Below are 27,248 nucleotides of genomic sequence, written 5' to 3'. Positions count from 1 at the left end.
CTTAATTTGTTTAAATATTTGTGCAAGTTTCTAATGTAAAAAGCATTTCCCAAACTCAGCCCTTTGTGGTGTTGCTCCTAAATCGCTATTCAGATTTAATTTTACTAAATGAAACATTTCTAATTCAGCAAACTGGATTCAGAAATGTCTGTGATTATGAATGAATGTGAATACATACATGTATATGTGTATGAAAAAAACCTTAATTCGCCAATAGAAAATATACATGAAATTGCTATGAACCAATCTATAATCATTTAAAATTTAATTTTATTTAGAAAGTTTAAAAATTAAATATTTTAATACATATGTATATATACAGAAAATATAGTTATACATAAAATACATATAAATATACATAAGATCATAGATATCAAGGAATTAAGAATCCCTGAAGTTTCTTTTTTGCCCCTCCTTTATTCTTTTTTGATAGCATCCTATTATCCATACAGAGTAAGAAAACACAAAGGGGAGAAGTTATTGCAATTTTATTTTACAACTTAAAATCATATGCTTTAGTCATAAAATCCTAAACATGAATATGAATACAAAGATGAACAGAGGTACTTTAAAAACTAACAAAAATCTGTAATTCAAAATCCAATTTCCTGTTTTTACAATACAGTGAAAAACTAAGTTCATAAAAAGATCACATACAAAAATATAATAATAGTAAATGACTTCAGTTTTCTCTTTTTTCAAATAGATGGCTCTGAAGGTAGGTTAAATGTTGACTTGAAAAATCCAGATATTACACAGCATATAGATTTAAATTAAGTATCGTCTTCCTTCTGGTAACAGTTTATTCAGTGTGACTCATAGAGGTCCATGAAGGGTCGTCTCTTAAGAAAATCTCCAGGTTAGAATCTCAACCAAAATTTGAAAGCCTGGTCAAAGCAGCAGGGAATGCCGGGTCTTGACACAAGGCGCAGATGCAAGTGTTCCGCAGGGTGGCACCATACTCCTACTCTTAACTGAGCTCCTCAGTGACCTCAGGGCAAGTACTGCCTCCCTCTGATCAGAGAGAAATCCTTACTGCTGAGGGCACTGGGTCTCCGGAGTAGATTTGGAGGACACGAAAACAATAGGGTGGGATTTCTTACAAGGTTCCTTTTCCAATTTGCTTGCAGGTTCTTTTCTTTCATTAAGGTCTGTTTGAAGCCTTGACTCAGCAGCTAACCTACAGGCATTAAAGCATCCACTCTGAATTCAAATGTAGTTAAGGAAAAGTAGAGAAACAAACCACTAATAAACTGAGCCTCCAAGGAGCCAAGGTAATATATTTTTTTTAAATAATAAGGAAAAAAATTATAGCTGACTCCAATACCATTACCTCATGTACATAGATGACTGCATGACTGATATGAGCCTACAATATGTATAATCAGAAAATTGAGGGATTACACTCCATTTATGTATGATCTATCAAAATGTATAAATGCATTCTACTGTCATGTACAACAAATTAGAACAAGTTAAAAAAATACTAAATGACTCTCTGAAAGGAATGGATTGTATCAATAGACAATGTTTTTAAAGGTTGACCAAATATGTTAAGATTGATTTAAAAAGTCTATTAAGGCTTAGATTAAAAAACTAAATCTAAAGAGATATCTAAAATGATAAGTACACATAACACAAAAATTGAAATGCTGGAGCAATATTTTAAACATGACACACGAAAGGTTAACAACAAGAAGAAAACACCATGCGATCCTGGGCTGCACAGATGTCTGTTTCATACAATGAAAACAAACTCAAACTGAGTTTCAACTAGTAGAATAGTTAAAGAAAAATATAAACAGTGGGGGATGCTAAAATAGGCCTGAAAACACTTTAAAGAAGAGCATCAATTAAATTTATAAAGCATGAGACAGTCAAGTTTCCAATAAAAGCCACTTTTGATACAAAATTATCTTCAGATTGTGTATCTAAGTTAAGTATGCAAAAGACACAAGGCTGGAAATGTCTGGAGTGAGCAGATGGACTCACAAGCAGACAAACAACAAAAAATTAAATGTTTTGTGGTATTTTGTTTTTGTTTAACTAGCAAGGCAAGGATTTCCAACATGCAATTTGAGTCAAACAACTTAACTACATACACTGAAGTAAATTTTTTTTTCAAGCAAAAAGGGGCAGAATAAGAAATGGAGGCAACACAGATACAAGGTATGCACTGATTGGTTCTGGAAATCCAGCTTAGGAAGCCCAAACAGGTCACACACACCCACACCGTGAACCACACAACCACACAAATCTATAAGGCCATACACACTCACACCATGAACCACATAAGCCCATCCTGGCCACGTGCATGCGCCCACACGAGCCACACACAAACAGGCACAGCCTGCAGAACTCGCCTCAGAACTGTTTGCACTATGGGTACCTGTCAGGTAGCATCCATTTGCAGTTTCCTCAAGAATATCAAGCTCTTATTTTATGTGACTTACAATATTATACAAAAACTCAAGGAAGGGAATAATTAGTCTTCCTTATAATAACAACAGCAGCTAGTAGTTTTTTCATTGTTGAGTACATGTAGTAGCACTGAAAATTTAAAGAGAAATCAGATAAAACAAACAAGGAAGTTCTTTTACATATGGTGGGCTGTCTTATTTTTTCAATCAAATGCACAAAGTAAAATGCCTGATTCTGTTCCCTTCTTTCTAAGAACAAGGTAGCCCTAGTAGCACCTTAAAAATCTCACTTCCTTGGAGACAATCCGAGCTGGCTACTGTCACACAATGTTTGATTTTTTACATGTCTAAAGGTGTTTGTTTTTAATATACCTGACACTCCATTGCAACATCCTTCATCTTTATTTTTCCTCCATTTCCCTCAGTCCCTTCTGTTTATCCCACCTGGATCCTGCTGTGCACACCAGAACTCTAGCTGCAGCCAGTTACATCCTCTTCCCTCCTTTCACTTGCTCTTACCTTCTTACTTCTATTCTTTTTAAAGGACAAGGCCCTTCGACTATTCCTTCAGATACACATGTCTGACACTTTCTCTTTTAGTCACAAATTCAATTATGCAGAAATTGGAGGCTTTGAAGTTTTAGAAAAAAATGGAAACAAATTAGCTTGGATATTTAAAAATGTGAAAATAATTCAAAATACTATCTGAAGGTTTGGTATAAAGAACATCAAAAGCCACAAAAAACTTCACCTACTTCCTAAACTAAATTGCCTTAAGACTATTAGAAAGTCTTTGGGAAGGCAAGTTAATTGTTCCTTCATGGCCCTGAACCAGGAGAAAATAGCACCTTTATTAGTAATAGCACATTTGTTCTAACTGACAAAAGAGAGATGTGTGACTTTCTAATATGACTCCCTTATTCAGGAGTCCTTTCCCCTTGCAATCATTTTTGTCTTTCTCAAAGCTTTAGAGAAGTTGAAGGTAGGCAGATGAAGCTGGGGAATCACACTGCATGCAATGTTGAGAAGACAGATAAAGAGACAGAGAGCATAGCTCATGCAGCGAGAGGGGAGCCAGGGGGAGGGCTGCTGGCTGCCTTGGAAAGAGGACACTGACCTGAGAGAGCTGGGCGTGTTCCCGCTTCTTTCACTTAAGGCTTCAGCATCAGCTGGCCCTGCTGCGAGCTTCACACGTTTCTTCTCCTCCTTTGGCTGCACATCCATGGGCACATTTTTGTGAGGAGAGAGAGGGGCCAGGGGAATGTTTTCAGATACTGATTTTTCTAATTTGAAGTCACCTTCTACATGGTTAGGACAGGACTGTGTCTCCTTCTGAGGTGGGAATCTAGAAGTTCCTTCCCCAACAGCACTGCTGGCACATTCGTTTTCAGGGGTGGTTATATCCAGAGGTAGCACCTCCCGCCTCTTTTTGAGTACAGGCACTTCAATTGTCTCTGAGAATGAAAACCAGTAGAAAATTCCAATCAATGAACAAAAGATAGCCCAAGAGAACAGTTAAATAAAGTCTTTTCCTTTTTCTATTCTTTCAAGATTCACTCGTCTCCTCACTGAAATCTACTGTTTCTTTCTTTTACATAGACTCCATTAACTAAAGCTTTTAAAGGTTATTTGACTAAATTTTTTCTTGGGAACTCAATACAGGAATTCTAGGAATGAACAGAATGTTCTCTTGTGATATTTTGGTAAAAAATTCTAAGGGGAGGTGGTTCACAAGGGAGACCCTGGCACCTATGGAGATAAAGATGCAGTGGCAAAGAGTCAGGGAGTCCAGGTTCGAGTCTGGCACTTAGGAGCTGGATGACTTTGGGGAAGTATTTAACCTTCCTGCATTTTAATGTTTTTAATCTGCAAAATGGGAATTTCACTTAGTTTTGTCTGTTACAAGAATTAAATGAAAAGAACAGGTCAAACTCTGAATAATGACTATCCCTTGCTATTCCTGTGAAATGCTCATCATCTGGATTCACTAACATCCTTCTGTCCCTTTGCTGTGTTCAGTTTGGCACACCCTTGAAATTCCTACTGAATAATTCCTTCTCAGGGGGGCCTACTAGAATCAGGGAAGAAAAAAGGGAGAGAAGAAAGAAGTCTTTTAAAATTATATAAAAACCTTCCCAGTGTTGACCACCTCCCTACTACTGACCACAATGAAGAGAGCTCAGTCTGTCAACAGTGTGGGGCAGAAACTGGTTGAGAATCCTTAACCTCAAACATGCTGACAATACCTTATGGGGAGGGGAGAGAATAAGAATCATCATATTCATAGACTTCTTTATATTTGGCCTTTTGTTTTAAAATTTATATATGGTAAAGTGCACTTTTTGTAGTATACAAGAGGCAGAGGGTGTATGGTGGGCTATTTTCTCTCAGTGATCTGACTTGCTCTAATATCTGTCCAAACATTTTTCCTTAAAGACTAGAATTTTAAGAGAAGGGGTGGAAGAGAAATCTCCAGTGAGATCAATTCGAGTAACTATATGAACACAAAAATATCTTCCCAACAACTCAAAAATCCAGAACAGGTAAGCTAGATTGTGAAGCTCCTTTAAACCACCAGGGGAAAGGTTCCCTGTTCCTGCAACCCCCTGTCCCCAAGCTGCCATGGACCCCCTGCAGAAAGTCCCCCAGAACTCAACTTCTACACTGAAAAAAGTAAGCAGGAATTAGACATCTGACTCCCTCATCACCGAAGTCCCTTCGTGGGAGTCTCACTGCACTGGCTCACAGCGAGCATTGAGAATACCCAGTGGGATTTTCCACCTGAGAGCAGCTAGAACAGAAGTAGGGCTCATAGCAACTAGCAAGCAGGACTTGGCAGTGGTTCTCCATCCCTGCCAGAGGAGACATGCTACCAGACAGAATGTTTAGGAGTACTCTACTGCTGGAAGTGAGGTCCATAGATCCTTTGGACTCAAGAGCCTGGCCAGTTCTCCCATATGCCCTGGGTATGCTCCATGACTCTCCCTTGGGTCCAACCAGGTTGGATACTACACCAGCAGCAGAGTTGTCAAAAAAACTTGCATCCAACCTGAGCTCAGGGTGCCCTCTAATGCTGAAACGGAATACCATAGTCAGTCTGCTAAGAATTTCTAAACAAGCCTACTGAAAAAGAATAGTCACAAACAAATCCAGACTGCGAAGAATGGAATAGGTACCTAATTCATCAATGATAGACAGAGATGCATGTTACAAGGATCATGGAAAGCTAAGGAAAGATGTCCTTATCAAATGGACAAAACATGCCACCAAAGACAGACCTAAAAGACATTCATATAGACAATTTGGCAAAGAATTTAAAATACCTGGTTTAAGAAAACTCAATAAACTTCAAGAAAACAGAGAACCAGTTCAGAAAATTTATCAGGAGAAATTTAACAGATTGAAATAATTAAAAAAAAATCAAACTCTGGAGTTGATAAATATAATAAATAACATAAAAAAGCAGAACTGTTCAAGTAGAGGAAAGAATTGGTGAACTTGATGACAGACTATTTGAAAACAGAGGAGAAAAAAGAATGAGAAGAAATGAAGAAAATTCATGAGATCTCTGGGACAACATTAAAACAGCAAATCTATGTGTCATTGGTGTCCAAGAGGAACTAGAGAATGACAAAAGGTTAGAATTAAGTTTATTCAAAGAAATAACAGAAAACTCTCCACACCTGAGAAAGATACAAACCCAGCTATGGGACGATCAAAGGTTGCCAATCAGATTCAACACAAATAACTCTCAAAGGTCACAAAGAGGATTCTGAAAGTTGCAGGAGGAAAGAAGCAAGCAACACATTAGGGAATTCCAATATGCCTGAAGGACTTCTCAGCAAAAACCCATAGGACAGAAGAAATGAGATGATATTCAAACTGCTGAAGGAAAAACAGTTGCCAACCAAGAAAACTATACCCACCAGAGCTATTCTTCAGAAGAAAAGGGAAGACAGACCTTTCCAAACAAAACCTGATTGCATTCATGGCAACCAGACCTGTCTTACAAGAAAGGCTGAAGAGAGTTTTTCAAGTGCAAAAAGAAAAAAACAGATGAGAATGTGTAAGATGAAAACATCTAAAAACTCACAGGTAAAAGTGAGCATTCACATAAATCCAAAATAGCATGGGAATGATAAGGACCACTTACATCCTTAGTAGGAAGCTTAAAGGACAAAACTAATACAAACAACAACTATAGTAATTCACTAAAGGATACACAATATAGAAACATATAAATTTTAATATCAAAAATTCAAAATATGGGAGAGAAATGAAGTTAAAAAGTAGAATGCCTTTTTTTTCTTTTGTGCATCTGAAATTAAGTCATTGCAGCTCAAAATAACCTGTTGTAATTATAGGATGTTCTGTGAAAGTCTCATGGTAATCACAGAGCAAAAACCTTAAATAGATACACTGAAAATAAAAAGCATGGGATCAAAACATGCTGATAGAAAAAATCACTTAACAAAGGAAGACAGGAAGACAGGAACAAAGATGTACAAAACAACCAGAAAACAAGTCATTACATGGCAGTACCAAATCCGACTCTGTACTGCCTAGAAGAGACTCACTTCAGTTGTAAAGATACATCAATGGAGAGTGAACAAATGAAAAAATGGAAACCAAAGAAAATTGGAGTAGCTATACTTAAATAAAAGATGCTTCAAGTAAAAAATTTGTCATTAAGGAACAAAAGGCAGTATATAACAATTGTAGATATACGCACCCATCAGTGTCTAAACACATAAAGCAAGCATTTTTAAATCTAGAGAGACAGGCAGCAATGCAGTAGTAAGGTACTTCAACAGCCCACTTCCAGCAGTGGAAGAGCATCTAGCCAGAAAACCAGTTAACATCAGATTTAAACTGCACTCTAGACCAAATGAAGCTAACAGAAATCACAGACCATTCCATGCAACAGCTGCAGAATTCACAGTCCTCTCAATTGTATATGGAACGTTTTCCAGGATAAATCACATGGTTAGGTCACAAAAAAGATTATCAGAAACTGTACAAACACATAAAAATTAAACATGCTGAGAAGCAACCAATGAGTCAATGAGGAAATTAAAAGACAAATTTAAAAATTTCTTTTCATAAGTAAAAATGAAAATATACCAAAACTTTATGCTATAAGCAAAAGTAGTTTTAAGAAGGAAGTTCATAGCAATAAACTTCTATACCAAAAAAAGAAGGAAGAGGGCTGGGGCTGTAGCTCAGAGGTAGCGCACTTCCTAGCAAGTGTGAGGCACTGGGTTCGATTCTCAGCACTGCATATAAATAAAATAAAAGTACATCGCCAACTAAAAATAAAAAAAAATTAAAAAAAGATGGAAGACCTCAATGTTTCATCTCAAAAAACTAGAAAAATAAGGAAAAAAAAAAAAAAACAAACTAAAATTACTAAAAGGAAAGAAATGATAAGGATCAGAGCACAAATAACCAAAAAAGAATAAAAAGAATATGAAAGACCAATGAAATGAAGAGTTGGTTTTTGAAAAGATAAACAAAATGAATAAACCTTTAGTCAAAGAAAACAAAAAAAACCTCAAATTTAAAAAATCAGAAGGAAAAACAGAAAAAGGAAACAAACTGATCCTACAGAAACATAAAAGATCTTAAAAAACTAGTAAGAGTAAGTATACACGAGCAAATTGGAAAACCTGAAAAAAAAATTTCTGGAGAGCAGGATCCAACAGCATATCAAAATGATTATACACCATAATCAAGTGGAATTCACCCTAGGATCCAAGAATGGCTTAACACACACAAATCAACAATCATGATATATCGCATTACAGATAGAAGGGCAAAAACCATATGATCATTTCAACAGAAAAAGAGCTGACAAAATTTATCATCTTTTTATGATAAAAACTCTAAATAAATTAGGCATAGAAAGAACCTACCTCAGTATAATAAAGGTCATAGATGATAAACCTGCAGACAACTTCATACTTGTTGCAGGCAAAAAAAAAAAAAAAAAGTGTTTCCTTTAGGATTGGAAACAAGACAAGGATGCCAACTCTAACCATTATTACTCAACACAGAACTCAAAGTCCTAGTTAGAGCAATTAGATAAGAGGAAGAAATAAAAGGCGGCTGAACTGGAAAGAAGTCAAACTGTCCCTGTCCCTGTTTGTGGATGACATGATCTTATAATTCTGAATACTCTACCTAAAAACTATTATAACTAATAAATACAGTAAGGTTGTACGATACAAAACCAACATACAAAAGTCAGTAGTGTTTCCATTCAACATAACAAACTACCTGAAAAAAAAAATCAGGAAAGTAATCCCATTCACAATAGCCACAGTAAAATAAAAAAGAAATGAAACAAAATACTTAGGAAAAAATTCAACCAATGAGATGAATGATCTCTACAATGAAAACTGTAAGGCACTGATGAAAACTGAAAAGACAGAAAAACATAGAAAGATATTTCATATTCATGAACTAGAAGAATTAATACTGTTAAAATGTTCATTCTACCAAAAGCAATCTATAAATTCAATGTAATCCTAATCAAAATTCCATGATTTTCTCTATAGAAAAAGAAAAAATAATCCTAAACTGTCTAAAACCATAAAATCCCAAATAGCCAAACAGCAAAAAGAACAAAACTGGAAGATATCATAGTATCTGACTTCAACATATACTACAAAGCTAAATTTACTAAACAGCATGGTATGGGCACGAAAACGGTCAAGAAAGCAATGGAGCCCAGAAATAAATCAGCATGTTTGCCTGATTTTGACATGGGTGTCATGAACACATAGTGGCGAAAGGGCAGTCTCTTTAATAAATGGTGCTGAGAAAACTGGATATCCACATGTAGAACTGTAAAATTATACCCCTATCTCTTATCATATACAAAAATCAACTCAAAACTATAAAACTACTTGAAGAAAATAAAGGAAAATGCTACATGACCTTGGTGTGGGAAAAGATTTTGTTTTAGATAACCCCTCAAAAGCAGAAGCGACAAAAGCAAAAATAAGCACACAGGATATCAAACTAAAAAGCTTCTATAGCAAAGAAAACGATGAACAAAGTGAAGAAAAGCTACAGAATGGAAGAAAATGCTTGCAAATTATGCATCCAACAAAATGTCAATATGTAATATCTGTAAGGAATTAAAAGAATTTAATAGCAAAAACACTTCAAACAATCTAATTTTAAAAATGGGCAAAAGACCTGAATGGACACTTCTCTAAAGAAGACAGAGATTTATGAAAGACTGTTCAACATCACTAAATCACTAAACAACAGGGAAATGCAAAATAAAATCACAATGAGATACTATTTCACCCTAGTTAGAATAACCATTATCCAAAAACCAAAAAAATAAGAAATTCTGGTGAGGATATGTAGAAAAGGGAACTCCCATATGAAATAATACGGAAGTTGCTCAAAAAATTAAAATACAATTAACATATGACCCAGCAATCCCAGTACTAGGTATATATTCAAAGGAAATGTAATCAATAAGTTGAAGAGATATCTGAACTCCCATCTTTACTGCAGCACTATATGAAACAGTCACAATATGATGTCCACTGATGGATAAATGAAGAAAATGTGGTATATATATAAGTAATGGAATACTATGCAGTTATAAAAAGGTATGAAATCCTGTCATTTGTGACAACAAGGATGAACTGGAGAAACCTATGTTAAGTGAAATAAGTCAGGCACAAAAAGACAAACACAAACCATCCTATTCATCTGTGGAATCTAAAAAAGGTTGATTTTTGTAGAAGCTGAGAATGTTCTCAATGAAGAAACAATGAATGTTTAAGGTGATGACATGCTAATTACCTGCAATTGATCATTATGCAAAATACATATAAATGGAAACATCATACTATACTCCATATATTTATTATGTATTATATTTATTATGTATCAATAAAAATATAGAATTCCCAATATTTAGTTGGAAACATGGCCCCTGAGAATCAAGACTGAATTTTCTTGGTCTTCCTGTGATAGGTAAGGCCACATGAATGAATTCTGCTCAATGGGATGGTGGCAGACCAACACGGAAGGCGCCTGAGTCCTACAATGCCTCCTCAGATTTTCATCAGGGGGTAGAATAAGCACTTAAACCTAAACCATGCTTAGATCTTCTGTAAACAATCTGAATTAGCATAGCTTCCAACATAGCTGCTTCAACAAAATTTAACTTTTCAGTATGACAATATGGTACAATTTTTAAGTGGAAAAGCCTCAAGTGTCAATATGATGAAGTTAGACATCCAAAAAGAATACGTATCATGTTCATGCATATCCAGTTCTCTTTGAATTTTCCAGCTGTACATTTTTTGTTAACTACAGACTGATAACCACAAAATTAGTTTGTAATAAGATTTATTAAAAGCTATAGTTTAAAAAAAAAAAGCTAATACACTTTCTCAGAGTTACTTAGGACTTAAAAGACAAAAATATAGGAACCATACATACCTTCAGGTTCATACTTTAGCTTCAATTCATCCAGCTTAGCTCTCAGTTTCATATTTTCACTTTCTGAAAGCTGAAGGCGTCTTTCACTTGCAAAAAGTTTTCGCTCAATATCCAGGGTCCGCTGGCTCTCAAACAATGCTTTCATTCGCTGTATGGACAATTCGCCCTTGCTGCTTTCATTTTCTTTGCTACAGTAACAGAAAAGGAGAACCAAGGAATGTCAATATACAATGTGAATAACACAGTAGGATAAATCTTTTACTTTATATTTGAACACTTACTTAAAAATACATTTCTTTGAGATTTTTAGTAACAAAGAAACAACAAATGATTGAAGTTTAACAGTACCCCCTCAAAAAAATTCATGCATTATTCCAAAGTGATTCATGCATAAATTCTTTTGAAGTTATGTGATACTTATTCTTGAAAAATTTGGATTATAAGAATGTTTCTACATTAAAGTCCTTTTTACTTACCAATCTAAAAGCTAAACACAAATAAAACTATTTACTGACAGTATTTCTTCTTCAATAATCAGTAATTATTAAATTTTGCATAAAGCTCTTGCATTACACAAAGATATTTTACTGATTTTCTCTTCTGTGGAAACTTCTCTTGGCAATTTGAAATGAAAAATTTGTTGTTACTAATACCATCTATTATAATAAGTGAAAAGTCTTCATCTTCCATCTTCCAATCCAGACACTTACTTTAAGTTCTCAAGCTTTAGCTGAAGTAAATCTGTATAATAGGTGTTATCTTCCAGAGCACCAGAGTTGGCTGAAGGCTTTGAATCCATACTTTGATATAAATTCTAAAGAAAGCAAAAGTTCTTACTACATAAATAGCAAATTAGGTTACCGTTTGCTTATTAACAGTAGCAGCAGCCACGTTACTCTCTCATTCTTTGGCAAGCACTCTGCAAAGATCCACCCACTCAGTTGAGTGCAGCAGGTACTAGAACCACCAGTCCTTCCTCTGATATGAAAAGTGGTTCAAGGTGCTACAGGCAAGTAAATCAAGAAGCTAGAATGTGAACTCAGGTCTAACTCACACTCAGACCTCTGTGTCCAACGACACCTGTTGTAGGATTTCACTCTCCTAGCTTTTAGGATGGAAGAAGCGAATGCTTGCTCAGTTGAATTCTGGTATGACAAAGCCACACAATGGAAAAAAATGAAAAAGGAGATTCTTGAAGTTATTTTTGATATCCACACTTTTATATGAACAAATTTTATGAAGCACTAATGGGTACGATTCACAATGCCTAAGAGGTCATTAATGCTTATAAAAATCTATCATTTGTAAACAAACTTTTCACCAAAAGGTTAATGAAAAGATATCAATGCTACCTAAGGTAATTAAAAAGTTTATAAATGTAATGCCATCCTAATAAAAATACTAACACACTTCTTGGTACTAGACAAGAGTTCACAGAGAAAAAAACAGAACATGTATGAGTATGAGGAGCCAGAAATCAATGAAAAAGTAAAGCTATGGTGGGGGACAGAATGTACTACAAAATCTCTCAAACCAATAGAACAGAAAATGTAGAAATAGACCCAAGTACACTGGAAACCTGACATGATAAGTTTGGCATCTCGGATTACCAGGGCCAAGTTAATAAATGATGCTGGGACAACCAGCTAACTGCTTACACACAAGAATTTTCTTCAATGTGATCAGAACTCAAAATGTAAAAACTGAAATCATACAAGTACTTGTGGAAAACATGAGTGAATTCTTCTATACACAATCCAAGAAATATTTACATAAATGAAAACATGTTCAACCTCACTCACTGTTAAGAGAAATACAAATTAAAATAAAACTACACTGAGATACTATTTCTCATCTAGCAGACTGCTATACATTTAAAGAGATAACACACTCCCTTGGTGAAGCTATGGAGAAACGAGAACTCTGATACCTTGATAGTGGGAATGCAAACTCTTAAAAGTCATTTGGAGAGGTCTGGGGATACCTGATGAAACTACACTCACATTTACTTTCTGACTCAGCAATCCCACTGTAGAGATTAACCCTGAAATATATTGGCAATAAAAAGAAAACGTACTCAAAATGTGCTTTGCAGCAGAGTCTGTAGTTGCCAAATAGTGGAAATCATCTAAATGCCCAGAAACAGAAGTGGGAGAATAAGCCTGGACACTGCCACATAATGGAATTCTTTGTAACCATAAGTAAGAATGAAGATCTGTATAAACAAAAGTGATTTCCAATAGATATTGTTAAATGAAAAAGAAAGTACTAAAGACCGTAGTATGTGTTATACTTTGGTCAAACAACCAGAAGACATTAAGATATACAGAAAGCTGATAATTTTTCTGAAAAGAAGCAAAGAATAAGGAAACCTGAATCAAAAGAATCTTGGTACCTACCACGGTGGGGGAAGGAGTAGAGACAGGGCACAAAGAATGGTAGAAATGACAGTGAAGTCAAGGGATGGGGAAGAGGGATACCTCTCTGAGTACACCTGCTACAGTTCTGAGTTTCAGAACCATGTCAGTGTTTCAAATACTAAAAAAAAAAAGAAAGAAATTAAAAAAGGATGGAGGGAGGTCAACAAAATGGAATAGAAACAAACTAAGTAACTTACCTGTTTCAGATAGATAATATATACATATCCAAGGGGGAAAGAAGGGGGGTGGGGGGAAGTACCAACAACCTAAGTAATTTTTTAACACACCATTGATTAAATGCCCTCAGGCTCAAACAAAAAGTTGCAAACAAATCCTGAATTCTAGTTAGCAGGTTTGTGGAATTATATGTATTTTGAGATCAAGTAAATAAGCAAACATACAATGTTAATTTCTAATTTTGACCATCTGCTTATGTCTTCAATAACATAGTGGTGGTTAGGGGTAAAAGGACATCTGGTTTAAAACTCACTATCAAAAGTTTAAGAAAAAAACACATGGAAACAGAAAAAGTAGTAAGTGTACCACTGAGAAATAGGGAGCTCTAAGTCAAAGGTATATAGGAGCACTTTCACAACTTTTCTGGAAGGCTGCACTAATTGCAAAATAAAATGAACTTAGAATTAATTAAAGACATCTATAAATTCCAGTACACATATGATGCTGAACTGACAAAACTTCATTAAAAAAAAAAATGGAAGTAGACAGCACTAAAAAATAATCAATTCCTGATGAAACACAGGCAAGAAATCTCACTGACATAACACTGGTAGAAGATAGAAACAAGAGTATATATATATTTAGTATATATATATATCTATATACACTAAATGATTCCATTAACATGAAGTTCAACAGAATTTGTTCACATAATATTAATACAAAGTTCAAGGTGGGAGCAGTCATTTAAATGGGGCCTTTCCCGAATGCTAAAAGTAATTTATATCGTCTGATAGTAATCCTAAGTATATATTCTAATAATATATATAAACATACATATAAACATGTTAAAAACTCACTGAGTTGTACACTACAAATATAGGTGCATATAAACGTGTTCAAAACTCATCGAGTTCTACACTAAAGATACAGGTACTTACAAACAATAATGCGATAATAACAACAAAAATAAAGTAGGTTGGTTTGTATTTGCTTTACTAAAAGAAGCAATAGTCAATAATACTGAAAAGCAAAGAGACAAGAAAAAGATAATTTAAATATTGGGTCAATCTGTACCCAAAGTTAATTATATAATAAGAAACCTATTTAAATTGAAAATATTAAGATATTCAAATCAAAATCTGGTCACATCTTTTCATGGTATTACACGTACCTTAAATTTCTCCAGATTTCTAATTTCACCTAAAAGATGTTTTATTTCACCATTCTTCTGCTCCAACATGGCAAACAACCGTTCCTGCTGCTCAAATTCAGTTTGAGAGCCTTTCATCTGTAGCAATGTGGCAATCTGTAACTAGAACCCCCCCGCAACAAAATTGAGATATTCTGATAAGCATATATCTGCAACAATTTGTATTTTGTACTAATATTATTTGAAACTTGTTTTGAAAACTATTAGTTATTTCTAGTTTAATAATTTGAAAATATGTATCAGTAACTAGGGTATAATAATGAACATAACTTTGGAGTACATCTACTTTTTAATATCTGAAGTCTTTAATACAGTTTTCCATAGTTTTTTGACACACATCCTGTATGACTGTGGTCCAGAGGGTGTCATTTAATTGGTAAATAAGTCTGGACAAATTTTGCCTGCTATTTATTACCTGTACTAACTTTTAGCAATTTCTCAAAATTTTTAATTAGCTTTACTTAAGTAGGGGAAATTGTTAATTGGCTCACAGTCACAAATATGTTACTCACAATGATAAGAATGGGAAGGACCATGTGAGTATTTTTCTACACTTAACCCAAGGACATTCTGAGAGACAAGTTCTATCACCTGTACTTTATAAATGAGGTAGCTGCTTTTTAGATAATCTCAGAATATATGTCCCAGTAACACAACTAACAAGTGACAACTATGCTTCAATCAAGCTCATCTAATTCCAAGTTCAATCAGTGATCTTTCCCACTTCTCTGGTAAAACTGGCATCCTGAATAAAATCAAGGTGTTCCTCCATGTATCACCTTAGGAACATTAGACAGAACAGACCATACATTGGAATTCTAAGGACTGATATAATTCCGGAATCTTTCTAATTGCCACAAAGTTTTCTGTTACTTCTTATTTGAGTGAAGTGATGACCAACAAAACCCTTAAAAGGGGTTAATTACATGCTTGATTTGAGGAGCTACAAAAAAGGGAGCCTGAATGGTTCAAATTTCAGTCTAAAACAAGTCTTCATGAGAGAAGTAAGAAACGGCAAGAGCTAGTGTTAGTTGAAGCAGGAACCCTAGAGCTGGGTTCAGAAAGCCAGGATAAGAGTGAGAAACAAACACTTTTAAATTCTTTTTTCCCTATACTATGAAGACTTAAACCTCCCCAGCAATACTAGTGAATAATGATTAAAATAAACAATCAATAGTTGGGTTAACTTTTTGAAAACATAAAAGTTATTTTATGATCTACATGTAATTTTTGATTTTTAAAAAATCATGCAGTTCTAGAAAAAATTATAAGTATACCCCTTGAAGGAAAATATGGCTTCTGTGATATATTTATCTACATAATGCTAATATGAAGTAGATTTAACAAACATATAAGAGTGGTAATTCTATACCTTCATTCTTTGCATCTGCTCTCTATTAAATGCATTTTGCTTCTTTAGTGACTGATACTTGACTTTCATACTGATAAGCTGGCGTTCCATTGCCGCCCTTCGATCTTCTACCTGGAAGACACTGACATGTTAAATTGTTCCTGTAGTAAATGAAATGAGAATTTACTCAATGCAATCATTACAATACTTGTAAGTACCTCTGCAAACAAAGAGTTGCCCTTACTATTGGGATCCAAGGCTTGCTGTAGGGCCTGGCCCAACTGTTCCTGGAGATCTTGATTTGCTACACGAACTTTCTAAATTCAAAAGAAAACAATTTAGTTAATAGAGATTAAATTAGCAAGAAAGCAATTCACAAACTGGAAACAATACTACTACAATCATAATACCTCTAAAGCATTATAGTAAGAAACTGCTTCTTTCTCCCGCTCTTCTTTTTCTTCTTTAAGTCGGTCTACCTGGTGCATTAAGTTAGCACTAAGACGTTCTAGTTGTTCCTGCCTGTACTGAAGTTCATTCACTTCTTCTTTGAGGGCAGTCTATTCAACAGAAATCGAAAAAGAGAAAATTCCCTTGAAAATGTTTTCATTTAGCAGTTGCTCAGTTAACTTATCAATGGTGGTTCACACTTAAACTAAAGAACCTGTCAAAGGCTGTCAGGTACCTGTTAAAATTTTTAAAGTTACTTAATTTTTCAGCAGGGAACCAAATAAAAGTCTCTAGAGATTGCTCTTTTTGCCTGTGAATTCAGGGCTTTAATTTTTAATAACCACAGCCTGAAATGAAAAATCTACATTCATGCAAATTTCAATTTCCACTGTGCTAACATTTTATATTACGACACAAACTAGGATCAGAGTAAATGTCTCCACGTCCTTTCAGAGGTTTCATTAAAGGTACCATCTGCCTTATGTAATCATGTTACCTAACACTATTTTATGAATGAAGTAATTCACCTAAAACTCCATAAAACATATTTTGGTTAGTTAGATCAAACTTAGGTCAAAATGTATTTCTTCCTCCAAACTTGTTCATAAGAATTACTGTAAAAACACATAAAAAGTATGCGAAAGAAAAATTTAAAAACCTAAGAAAACATGCCATAAAAATTACCTTCACACTTTCCATTTCAGTCAGCTCAACCTGAAGAGCCAGCATCTCTGAAGACATACTTTCATGCACACGCTCAGACATCATCCGTAGTTCCTCTGATTTATGAGAGAGGAGTTCCTTCTGGTGGTCTACTTTGTGCTTCAGTTGCTTTTCACTAAGCCGTGCTTCATCTAACTCTGCTTTCAATTTTTCTATCTAAAGTATTGAAAAAAAATTAATCACAATCTTATAAATCCAAAGATGTTTGCTTTCTTTAAATCATCACTGGGTGATCTAAACTTGTACAAGAGACTATTGGAGCTTCCAAGGAAACCCCAATAGTGACCCACCTTTTTTTTTTTTTTTTTAACGAACAATCCATACTAGCCATTCGAGTAGATCTGGATGCCTTAAAGCAATCAGAAGCACTGTGCTGCTGTGTGAACAAATGCTGTGCCTCATTGGAAGGCTACCACAGCAGTCTAGGGGAGAGGTGATGGTGGGGACTAGAACTACAGTAGCCTAAAGTCCTGTCAGTCAAATCTCCACAATTGACTGACAAATTTAATATGAGAAGAAAAAGATATTGAATAAAACTCCAAACTTTTGGCAAAAGTGGTTTAAGAACATCAGTAAGACTGAAAATTTTGTATTGATTTACTCTTTGCTCCACTACCTAAGTCATCTCTACAGATGGTCCTTGCTTTAGTCCCTGAATGTCCTCTATACTGCCACATTTGTTTATGTAATGAAAGCTACATATAAAATGAAAAAAACACCCACTAGGGAAAAAAACCAATACAAGTCATTACTGTCTCAAACCAGACTAGTTCCAGACAAGCTAGACTATTTGTCAGTAAGTAGTGTACAAGGTGACTATGTATTTCACAAAAGCATTATTTAGTTGTTTGCTTTACTGCCTATTAGGAAAAAGTAAACCAAATCAAATATGTGATACTTAAAATAGAAAAACACTTAGAGCTAATTTAACAAAGAATTTAGGCATCAGCATAGGTGGTACACAGACATGGAAAAAAAATTTTAGATGTTATATAAAAAAACTAAAAATTGGAAAAAACTTCTGAGAAGACAGGAATAAAGTCAAGCAAGTTTTGGAAGAGACAGTCTGTAAAAGTCTGGACTGCACATAAAGGGAAACCATGGTGAAGTTCTGGATTCCTAAGAAGCAATCTGAAGGTTGGGGTGCCAGAAGGGAATGGACATTCATGAGCAGCTGTGTCTGTTCTGTATTTATGTATGAAGTGAAGCCAGTATATAATGTGTCATTACATTAAGTACACACTCTGTGACACAGACTTGGTGTGAGACAGCTTTGGTTCAACTCACCTGACTATTTCTAGTTCTTACCTTGTCCAGTTTGCTCAATCTATCTAAATATTGGTCTTTTCATCTGTAATATGGAGATAACAATGGGATCTCCCTTAAAAACCTATTATGAGAATTGGATCACATTTTTCCTCAATATACAAATGATAAGGTAGAAATTCTTTTTTTTTCTGGCTGAGGTTTTGCATTTATTTATTTATTTTTGAATTTCAGCAGTTTTTATTTTTTTAATTTTTTTTTTTATTTTTTACAGACTGCATTTTGATTCATTGTACACAAATGGGGTACACAATTAAGGTATCAATTCTAATGTACAATAATTTATAAGGACTACTGAGTGGTTCTACAGAATTAGAAAGCACACCACTAGCTTTAGTAAATGCTAAGGAACTAGTGTTTCTGCAAGGAGACTGCTGGACTATGCACTATAAGCAAGGAAGCCTCGGCAGTTACTAACCAAACAAACAAACAAAAAAATCCTGTCACCAAAATTAGAAAACTGTATATAATTAGAATACTATGATTGATATAAATCTCATAAGGAAGTTTTTGTTTCTCAATGTTTCCACCCTCAACATTAACATGATAGAAAATTTGATCTTGGCTATTTACACAGTGGTACTTGAGGAAATCTTCATTGTACGTTTACAGATGGCTGCATAAACATAGGGTATTTTTGCTCTGAAAACATACATATATCCAAACCTTGTTTTTGAGTTCGTTCACTTCCTGTCCATGGCTTCTGCTTAGCTGCTCTTTTAATTGTTCTAGCTGCATTTTTTGTTGTTGTTTAATAGCTTCACATTCACAACTCAAACTGTCTAACATGCGACTCTTGAGTTCAACTTCTCTCTGAAGAGTATATTTTTCTTGTTCATAATTCTGAAAATAGATTCAATTACAATTCAATTACATAAAAATCACTTAAAGCCATTATATATAATCTGTTCTCACCTTCAACTGGCTCATTCCTGTTTCATACATTTGCTGCTTTCTGAGGAACAACCACAAGTTAAATCTGAAATAACTTTGTAACTCATCAGTCTTAATGAATCCCTAAGGTATATTTTGAAAGAATAGTAGGACTAAAACACTCAAGCTGTAATTAGTACAGAGGTAAAACAGGAAAAGACACAAGGTTACCACTTTCCAATCTGGGGTCTCTGGTGCCATAATACCCAGCAATGCAAAGCAGTAATGGAGAACACATTCTCTGGATTCCAAAATCTGAATAAAACATTGGTGAGTATCATAAGGCTACCTTAAAAGGTCCCTGCTCTTGGCTGGAACATCAACTGTCATAGTAGCATGCCTTATTGCATGCTGCTCAAAAACTAGGCATTTGACTGAATATTAGGAAAATAAGCTACTTTTTATTTAGTACAGTTTGATAGCATAATCTTCAAATTTGGAGTTCATCTAAGAGAGAACAAGAAATGGTAAAGGGACTTTTGGTAACAAAAGACCAGGAAAACTGTCTTAGGCATAAACTTCTAATAGATATTCACCTTCCATCTATTTCATACATACTCACTAAGAACCCAGCAAATATGCCAGGTGACAGTGAAATCAGTTACAAATAAAAATTATGCCTGATCTCAAGGCATCAGAAATCTGATGCCATTCTGCATCAGATTAGAGTCTAGGGGAACAACAAACAATTCAGAAAGTCACAGTAACTGCTAAGTGCAAGCTCAGAATACACTTCCTGAAGGAAGTAATGTTTATTGGTTTTTAAAGAATTAGGACATATTCCTAGATGCCACGTTCTGATACAGAGAATATCAAAGAGTGAATAAATGTTTAACTGGTCAGACTGTTCAGGTGCCTGAGCTCCAGCACAGGAACAAATGTCATTTGCATTTTATCTTCAAGGGATATTCCAAGACCCTGGGTGGATGCCTGAAAAAAAAGTCGTACCAAACTCTATATACACATAGTACATAGATAACTTGTTGAGTTTTAATTTTAAATTAGGCATAGTAAGAGATTAACAACATAACTAGTAACAACAATTACAATAATATACTGTAATAAAAGCATGTGAATGTAATCTCTCTCAAAATATCTCATTGTACTATGCCTGTGTGAGGAAGTGAGGCAGAGAAGGATGGCACCAGATTTCATCAAACTCCTCAGAATGGTATACAATTTAAAGTTTATTATTTACTTATGAAACTTTCTACGTAATACTTTTAGACTACAGTTGTGCAGAAGTAACTGACACTCTGGAAAGTGAAACTAGAAATAAGGAGTGGGACTACTGTATGCTAAAGTCCATGACAGAGATATGGTAATTTTGATGTTATTTCTCAAAAAAATTACACATAACTTGGTTTTATTTTCTATTATTAAATTTGTAATCTTCATTTTGCTATTATAATTAGGTACTCAGTTCTTGGTCAAGAATAGTACCATATGGAAAAACAAGACCCTTTTTATTACTTTTACTAGCTATATTTACAACTTTTGATTCGATAGTTTACATTACTGAGCATTTGCTAAATTAAACTGATTTATTCATTCTTTCAATAAACGTTTGTGTGCCAGGTACCAGGGATACAGCAGTGAACAAGACAAAATACTGGAAGAGCCTACAATCCTGGAGATGATTAGCATTGCAAAGAATTAAGAGTGGTAATGCTGACTTTACATTACAGTTAGGGCTGGCCTAAGTGACATTTAACTGAAATCTGAAGGTTGAGGATTCAATCCATAAGAGTGGGTGAGGAACAACTCAGCAGGAGGAAAGAGCTTGTATAAAACCCATAAAGCAAGACTAACATAGCCAAGAGTTATGAAAAGTGGTTTTCAATGTCTGCAAAAGTCCACCAGAAGTCAAATCATATAGGAATCTACAAATTCAAGTAAGGAGCTCAGATTGTCTTTTGTAAATACAGTTGAAAGCCTTGTGCAGATTCAGAAGGGAGGTGACACAATCTCTTATGTATTTTCCACGATCTGAATGTCAATGATGGAGCAGGCAACCTGGTTAAAAGGCTGATAGAGAGAAGACAGTGGTATGGATCATAGTAGTATTAGCCCAGATAGATGTTTTGTAAATCGAGTCCTTAGAATATGTTAATGGACTAAACATGAGACTACTAGATTTTCGGATCAAGCAACTGAATGAATGCCATTCAATTTACTAAATAAATAAGCTAAAGACAAAGAATGTTTGGTTAGTGGACAGGGATTTAACTATTCTGTTAGTTTATATCAAGTCTGAGATACTCTTAAGTGGGTAATTGAATATATTAACTAAGAGTTCAAGGGAGGACTAAGAGATTGCTGAAATACCATGGGGCATTTGGATATTTAGAGCTCCAAAATAAGTGTGGCACTTACGTACACTGTGGACAAACCAAACCTGGTGATAAATATGGTAAATTGTGGTAAAGAGTAATCATAATGGAAACTCAGAACACACTGCTTTGGAAAGAATATTAGGAATTCATTAATTCCTTCATTTTTAATGAGAATGGCATAGATAGGAAATTAGATCTTCAGAAAAAAAAAATAATAACTGCTAGACAAAAAAAAAAAAAACTAAGTACATCTTTATAATCAGAGGAGTCCAGAGTCCTACCTCAGTCATGGTCATCATTTCATTACGACATTTATCTAATTGATTTTGCAATTCATTTTGGCTCTCCAGTAGTTGTAAACCATACTGTGCAGCTTTTAGTCGCTCTTTTTCAACCTCTTTGAGCTTGCTTCGAAGATCTGCAATATCTGCCTCCATGTTCTTTTCCTGTTTTTAGCCTACTACAAATAGAAAAATATAATTATTTGAGTTTAAACAAAAATCTCCCCACAATGATATCAGTAATAAAAGAATCATGAATACTCAATGCTAGTACTATATACAAACATAGTATTAAGATTTTCTTCCTGACTTACATGGGGTCAAATTTGCATTTTTGTTCTAAGAGCGAGAATTGTTCTGATAATTTTGTTACTTGAGATCAAACCTAAAAGAACAGAAAAGAATACATTTAATGGTGTTTCTAAGAAATCATCAGGAAACTGTTCAGTTATTATATGTTAAATGTCCATAATTGCTAAGGTAGGATTAGTCTCATAACTGTGTTACTGTCCACAAAATCAAAGTAAGAAGAGAACAATGACAGAAATCAAGAAACTTTAAGGTAAGCATGCATGACTGCTACTGAGAGTATAAAAAGGCAGCTTTGAAAAGACTCACAAGATAAACCAAAGAATATCCTGTCTTATTTTTCACAACAGTTTTACCTTCCTGAATATATTATATTTGTTTCATTGAAAACAGATTCATAGGATTTTCTTATTCTTGAGAGTATGTAAAATAGAAACTATTTTCAGAGCAATTTCAAAGCTAAAAACTTAAAACTTTATATATAGAATAACTATACTTTTAACTCAACCTTACTTATCATCCCTTCCTATTTGGCCCCAGCACCTTAAGTGAGACTGAAACTGGGTTTTGCCTTCACAGAGCGCCAGATGTTTCCCTATGTTAATAGTCATACACTTGACAAGCATTTATTGAATACCTTAGTTAGGCTCCATTCTGGGCACTTCATATCATTATAGCATAAAACTGGCAAAGTTACTCATTCATGAAACTTTCATTCCAGGAATAAGTAACAAGCATAATAATTAAATACATTAGAAAACAATTGGAAAAAAAAATAGCTCAAAAGAGAAAAGTGGTGTAAATTAGGAGGCAAAAGATGGGAATTAGGTATGTACCACTGTGGGGAAGAATGTTCCAGGTAGATGGGAAGCCCTAATATGAAAAAAAGAGTCCAAGAGGAGTGGGTGGATCAGGTCATTATAAGGAGTTTGGATTCTACCATGTGTGAAATGGGAAGTCAATCTGATAAAATTTAAAAGAATCATTTCAATGCTGTGTTGAATAGTTAGGATGGAACTAACCTGGAAACAGAGAGACCACATGATATAATGCCACATGCTAAGGTGGTGGCACAGGTGAGAAATGCCCAGATTCTGCATATATTTTGAAGATAAAGCCAACATGATTTTTTCATGTATGGAATATAGCAAAATTAAATAAACAGTAAAGAATGCCTCCAACGCTCTGTCCTGAGCAACTAGCAAAATGCAGTTGCCCTCAGTGGAGACACTGATGCAAAGGTTTTTTGGGGGCAGGGTGATCAGGCATCCAAGTTTTGCATGAACGACATCAAGCAGGCAGTTGAATGAATATATGTGTAGAGACAGGTCTAGGCTGGAGATATAAATTTGGAAGTTATCAGCATAAGTCCTTCAGAGTATCAACAAAGCATGAACATAACAAAGAAGAGGACTGAGGACTGAACCCTATGAGCAGGTGGGGAAGAAGACAGCAAAGTATATTCAGGAGTGAACAAAGAGGTAAAGGAGAAATCAATAACAATATTGGAAGCCAATAAACAAAGTGTATTAAGGAGGTAGGTGATCATGCCAAATGCTGCTGCTAAGTCAAACTGGCCACTGGATTTTGAATTTATAGAGGTCACGAGTGCCCTCAAGAGTAGTTTTGGTGAAGAGATGGGGTGAAAGCCCCCTTGGAATAAGTATGATAGAGAATGGCAGATGAAAAAGTGACAGAAAATAGTTTTGCTTCAAACAGCAGATAAACAGATCAGTAGCTGGAGAGGAAGCAGGAATAAGTTTCTTTATTATTTTAAAGATGAAACAAAACAAACAGTGTCTTGGTATACCCTGGGATAAATTCAGGAGAGAAGATGATATAGGAGACACTGAGAACTGCCATAGTGATGTCCTTGATTAGAGGATGGTAGAGAATGGAGCACAGATATTTTCTCTAAAATGAAAGTAAAGCATACAGTACAGATGCTGATTAAGTAGCAGATATAGTAGTGGGAGTATGTTTAAGTAAGTCTACTTTTTTTTTTCCCTCCCCTTTGGCAGCAGAGCTACTAGGGGTTGAACCAGGGCCTGACCCATGTTAGGCAAGTGCTCTACCACTAAGCTACATCCTCAGCCCTATTGTAACCTTTTAAATACCTTTTATCATTGAATTAGGTAACAAGGTTTTTAACTGAGAATCAGCAGCGGGGAGGAGATATACGGTTTTATAATGGGGTAAGATACCATAGATTATCCAGTGCTGGCTACTTTAAAATGCAAAAGACTCACAAGATAAACCAAAGAATATCCTGTCTTATTTTTCACAACAGTTTTACCTTCCTGAATATATTATATTTGTTTCATTGAAAACAGATTCATAGGATTTTCTTATTCTTGAGAGTATGTAAAATAGAAACTATTTTCAGAGCAGTTTCCAAGCTAAAAACTTAAAACTTTATATATAGAATAACTATACTTTTAACTCAACCTTACTTATCATCCCTTCCTATTTGGCCCCAGCCCCTTAAGTGAGACTGAAACTGGGTTTTGCCTTCACTTTATTTTAAAGTGAAGTGGTGCATACCTAATTCCCATCTTTTGCCTTTAAAATGCAAGACCTTTTCAAAACCTATATACAATGAAGCCAGCCAGCTAACTGTCGCTCTGTTAACGACAACTTATATTTGTTGGGGATTTACCATTTGCAGAAACAAGGGCTTTAAATACACCATTTCATGTAATGCTCTTGATGAGCATTAATGTCATCTCCATCTATCAAAATAAAAATAAGGTTAACCTCAAGGCATCCCATCCAGGAACATGCAAGAAAGCCAAAACATTAGTTTTCATTCATTCAAAAGATATGCTAGAATTCTATTACGTGTCAAAACACATAATAGAAAAAATGATAATCCAAACAGACTTCTTGAATTTTACAGTCTATTAGTAGAAAGGCATCAAATCAAATAACTGAACTACAAAGTTACAAGTGTGATAACTGCAAAAGGGAGAGCCTAAATAAGGTGCTACCTTAGCCTCTAACAAGAGGGAACTGTCCTAATCTGGGTACTGAGGCTAAAGGGTGAGATGGGGTAGGAAAGAACATGGACAAGAAAGACTTCCCCGATGAAGTGACTTTTCAGCAGAGCTCTAATGAATTAAAAAGAGATAACCCATCAACCTGCAAAGAGAGGTAGCCAAGGATGAGTTAAAACTAATACGTGTCATACGTTTTGCTTCATACTCTATAGACATTTTTTATGCAATGTTCTCAAAGATCCCACAAAACAGAAGAACTTCCATTTTAAACAGGCAATCTTAATGAGGCACTGAAAGATTAAGTAACTTTCCCAGGGTTATCAGCTATTCAAAGGCTAAATGAGATGGGAACCAGAGTCTGGGTCCAACGCCACATTTCTGTCCTGCCTCTCAAAACAGCAAACAAAAAATATTGAAACACAAGAAGGTCTGGAAATCAAGCTGCCTGAGTTCTTCCACCTCCATCATTTACTGGCGGCATGAACTTGGACAAGTTACTTAATGCCTGTTTCATTCGGGAGGGTAATAACCACCTTACGGGCTTATTGAGAACATTAAAGTGGATGGTGGATGGAATACAACTAGGGCAGAGTCCGCCACACGGAGGGCAGGGGCGGAAATACAATGGGAGACACGCGTGATTTAAAAATTCCGAGGAGCCACGTTTTCAAGTAAACAAAGGATAAAATTAATGTTTTACTTAACCCAATGCATCTAATTATTTTGTAATCAAAATAACTGTTAGAAATACTGATCTGGGACACTACCTTTAAAATCCAGGGTATAATTTACATTTGTATTTAATTCGGGTTGCCACAGCGTCTAGTGGCCATCATCGTACTGGATAACGCACCTCCAGTGGCCATCAGTCTGAGGCCCCAGCAGCGCCCGGCTTTCCACACTTACCCAGAGTCCCCGAGGGCAGCGGGACCGACCAACCGACGACTGGGGCCATGGCAACCAGACCGACCAACCGACGACTGGGACCATGGCAACCAGACCGACCAACCGACGACTGAAGCCATGGCAACCAGACCGTCCAACCGACGACTGGGGCCCGACTGGAAGTCGGTTTATAAGAATTTAGGGTTCCGGGAGCGAAGACGTTCCGGCCAAAGGCCTCCGCCAAGGGCCAGGCTCCAGGCTTCCTCAAGCCCTTCCTCTCAGCGCCAACCACTCGTTTCCACTCCCACCAGACTTTACCTCTATCTTCCTCACTCCTGTCTCCCACCTGCTGCGTCTCGTGGCAAGAACTGAGAGGTCCCGGTGTCCTGATCCGTGACGCTAACTTCGCCTTACCCCAGAGTCATCCTCCCATTCATTTACTTAGTTCTCCAGTCAGCGCCAGGGCTGTTTGAATACAGTTCCCGCGATAACTCGCAGTTCTCACGAGACGTTCCACCCAAGGCGCGAGAAAAGCTACCGGCGAGGAGCGTTCTGCAGAGCGCGCCGCCCCCCTCCCCCAGACAGCGACTGCGCAGGTGCGAGTGGCGCACCCTGGGCTTGGCGCAGGCGTGGACCAGGTCTCGTGGAGTGTCAACAGGTGGTTTTCCTGGCTGTCGTCTAGGTGTCTGCTTAAAGTTCCTGTGTTTGTGGGACTTGTTGTTTGTGACAGGGTCTAGAGGGACAGTGTCGCTTGGCCGGGGGTGGGTGGGACTGGCCTTGGGTCCCGTGGTCAGCGTTGTCCACCCACCAGCATACTGACCAGCGAGCTCCCGAAGACCCGCCCTCTGAGTCTCCTATGGCCCCAGGCCCCCGAGTCAGCGTGGCCGCGCCTGGAGGCTTGCCGGTACCTCACAGGGCAGGTCTACCGGACGGCTTCGTGCCCCAGCTCG

At 36.0% G+C, this 27,248-nt stretch overlaps 1 protein-coding gene across 7 annotated transcripts; it reads right to left on the bottom strand.

The window, feature by feature from the left end:
- Positions 1-273: 273 nt before the first annotated feature.
- Positions 274-27,248, bottom strand: Spdl1 (spindle apparatus coiled-coil protein 1). Of its 7 annotated transcripts, XM_047554824.1 has the most exons (14): positions 26,617-26,864; positions 22,420-22,490; positions 22,106-22,284; positions 19,222-19,398; positions 17,191-17,385; positions 16,467-16,616; positions 16,275-16,373; positions 16,078-16,188; positions 14,667-14,807; positions 11,606-11,709; positions 10,896-11,083; positions 3,719-3,874; positions 3,538-3,632; positions 1,043-1,180 (listed from the first exon to the last, which is right to left on the bottom strand). In XM_047554824.1, exons 3-13 carry the CDS (start codon positions 22,259-22,261, stop codon positions 3,586-3,588), a joined length of 1,524 nt encoding a protein of 507 aa, XP_047410780.1. In that variant the 5' UTR covers positions 22,262-22,284; positions 22,420-22,490; positions 26,617-26,864; the 3' UTR covers positions 1,043-1,180; positions 3,538-3,585. The 7 variants fall into 7 exon arrangements, with proteins under 7 accessions (XP_047410779.1, XP_047410780.1, XP_047410776.1 ...); XM_047554823.1 differs by having other exon boundaries at positions 274-1,180; positions 3,538-3,874; XM_047554820.1 differs by lacking the exon at positions 26,617-26,864 and adding an exon at positions 27,119-27,248 and having other exon boundaries at positions 1,046-3,874.

This window comes from Sciurus carolinensis, chromosome 6 (genome assembly GCF_902686445.1).
Source record: "Sciurus carolinensis chromosome 6, mSciCar1.2, whole genome shotgun sequence".
Classification (NCBI taxonomy): domain Eukaryota; kingdom Metazoa; phylum Chordata; class Mammalia; order Rodentia; family Sciuridae; genus Sciurus; species Sciurus carolinensis.
This window is presented reverse-complemented; position numbering and strand designations above follow the sequence as displayed.

Bases quoted from the DNA above. Each gene is read 5' to 3' on its own strand.
- Spdl1 (XM_047554820.1), bottom strand. From the start codon at position 22,261: ATGGAGGCAGATATTGCAGATCTTCGAAGCAAGCTCAAAGAGGTTGAA. The intron at 19,399-22,105 runs GTAGGACTCTGG...ATCTATTTTCAG, and splicing joins AAATGATGACCATGACTGAG to AATTATGAACAAGAAAAATA. The intron at 11,710-14,666 runs GTACGTGTAATA...TGCTTTCTTTAG, and splicing joins GAAATCTGGAGAAATTTAAG to AATTTATATCAAAGTATGGA.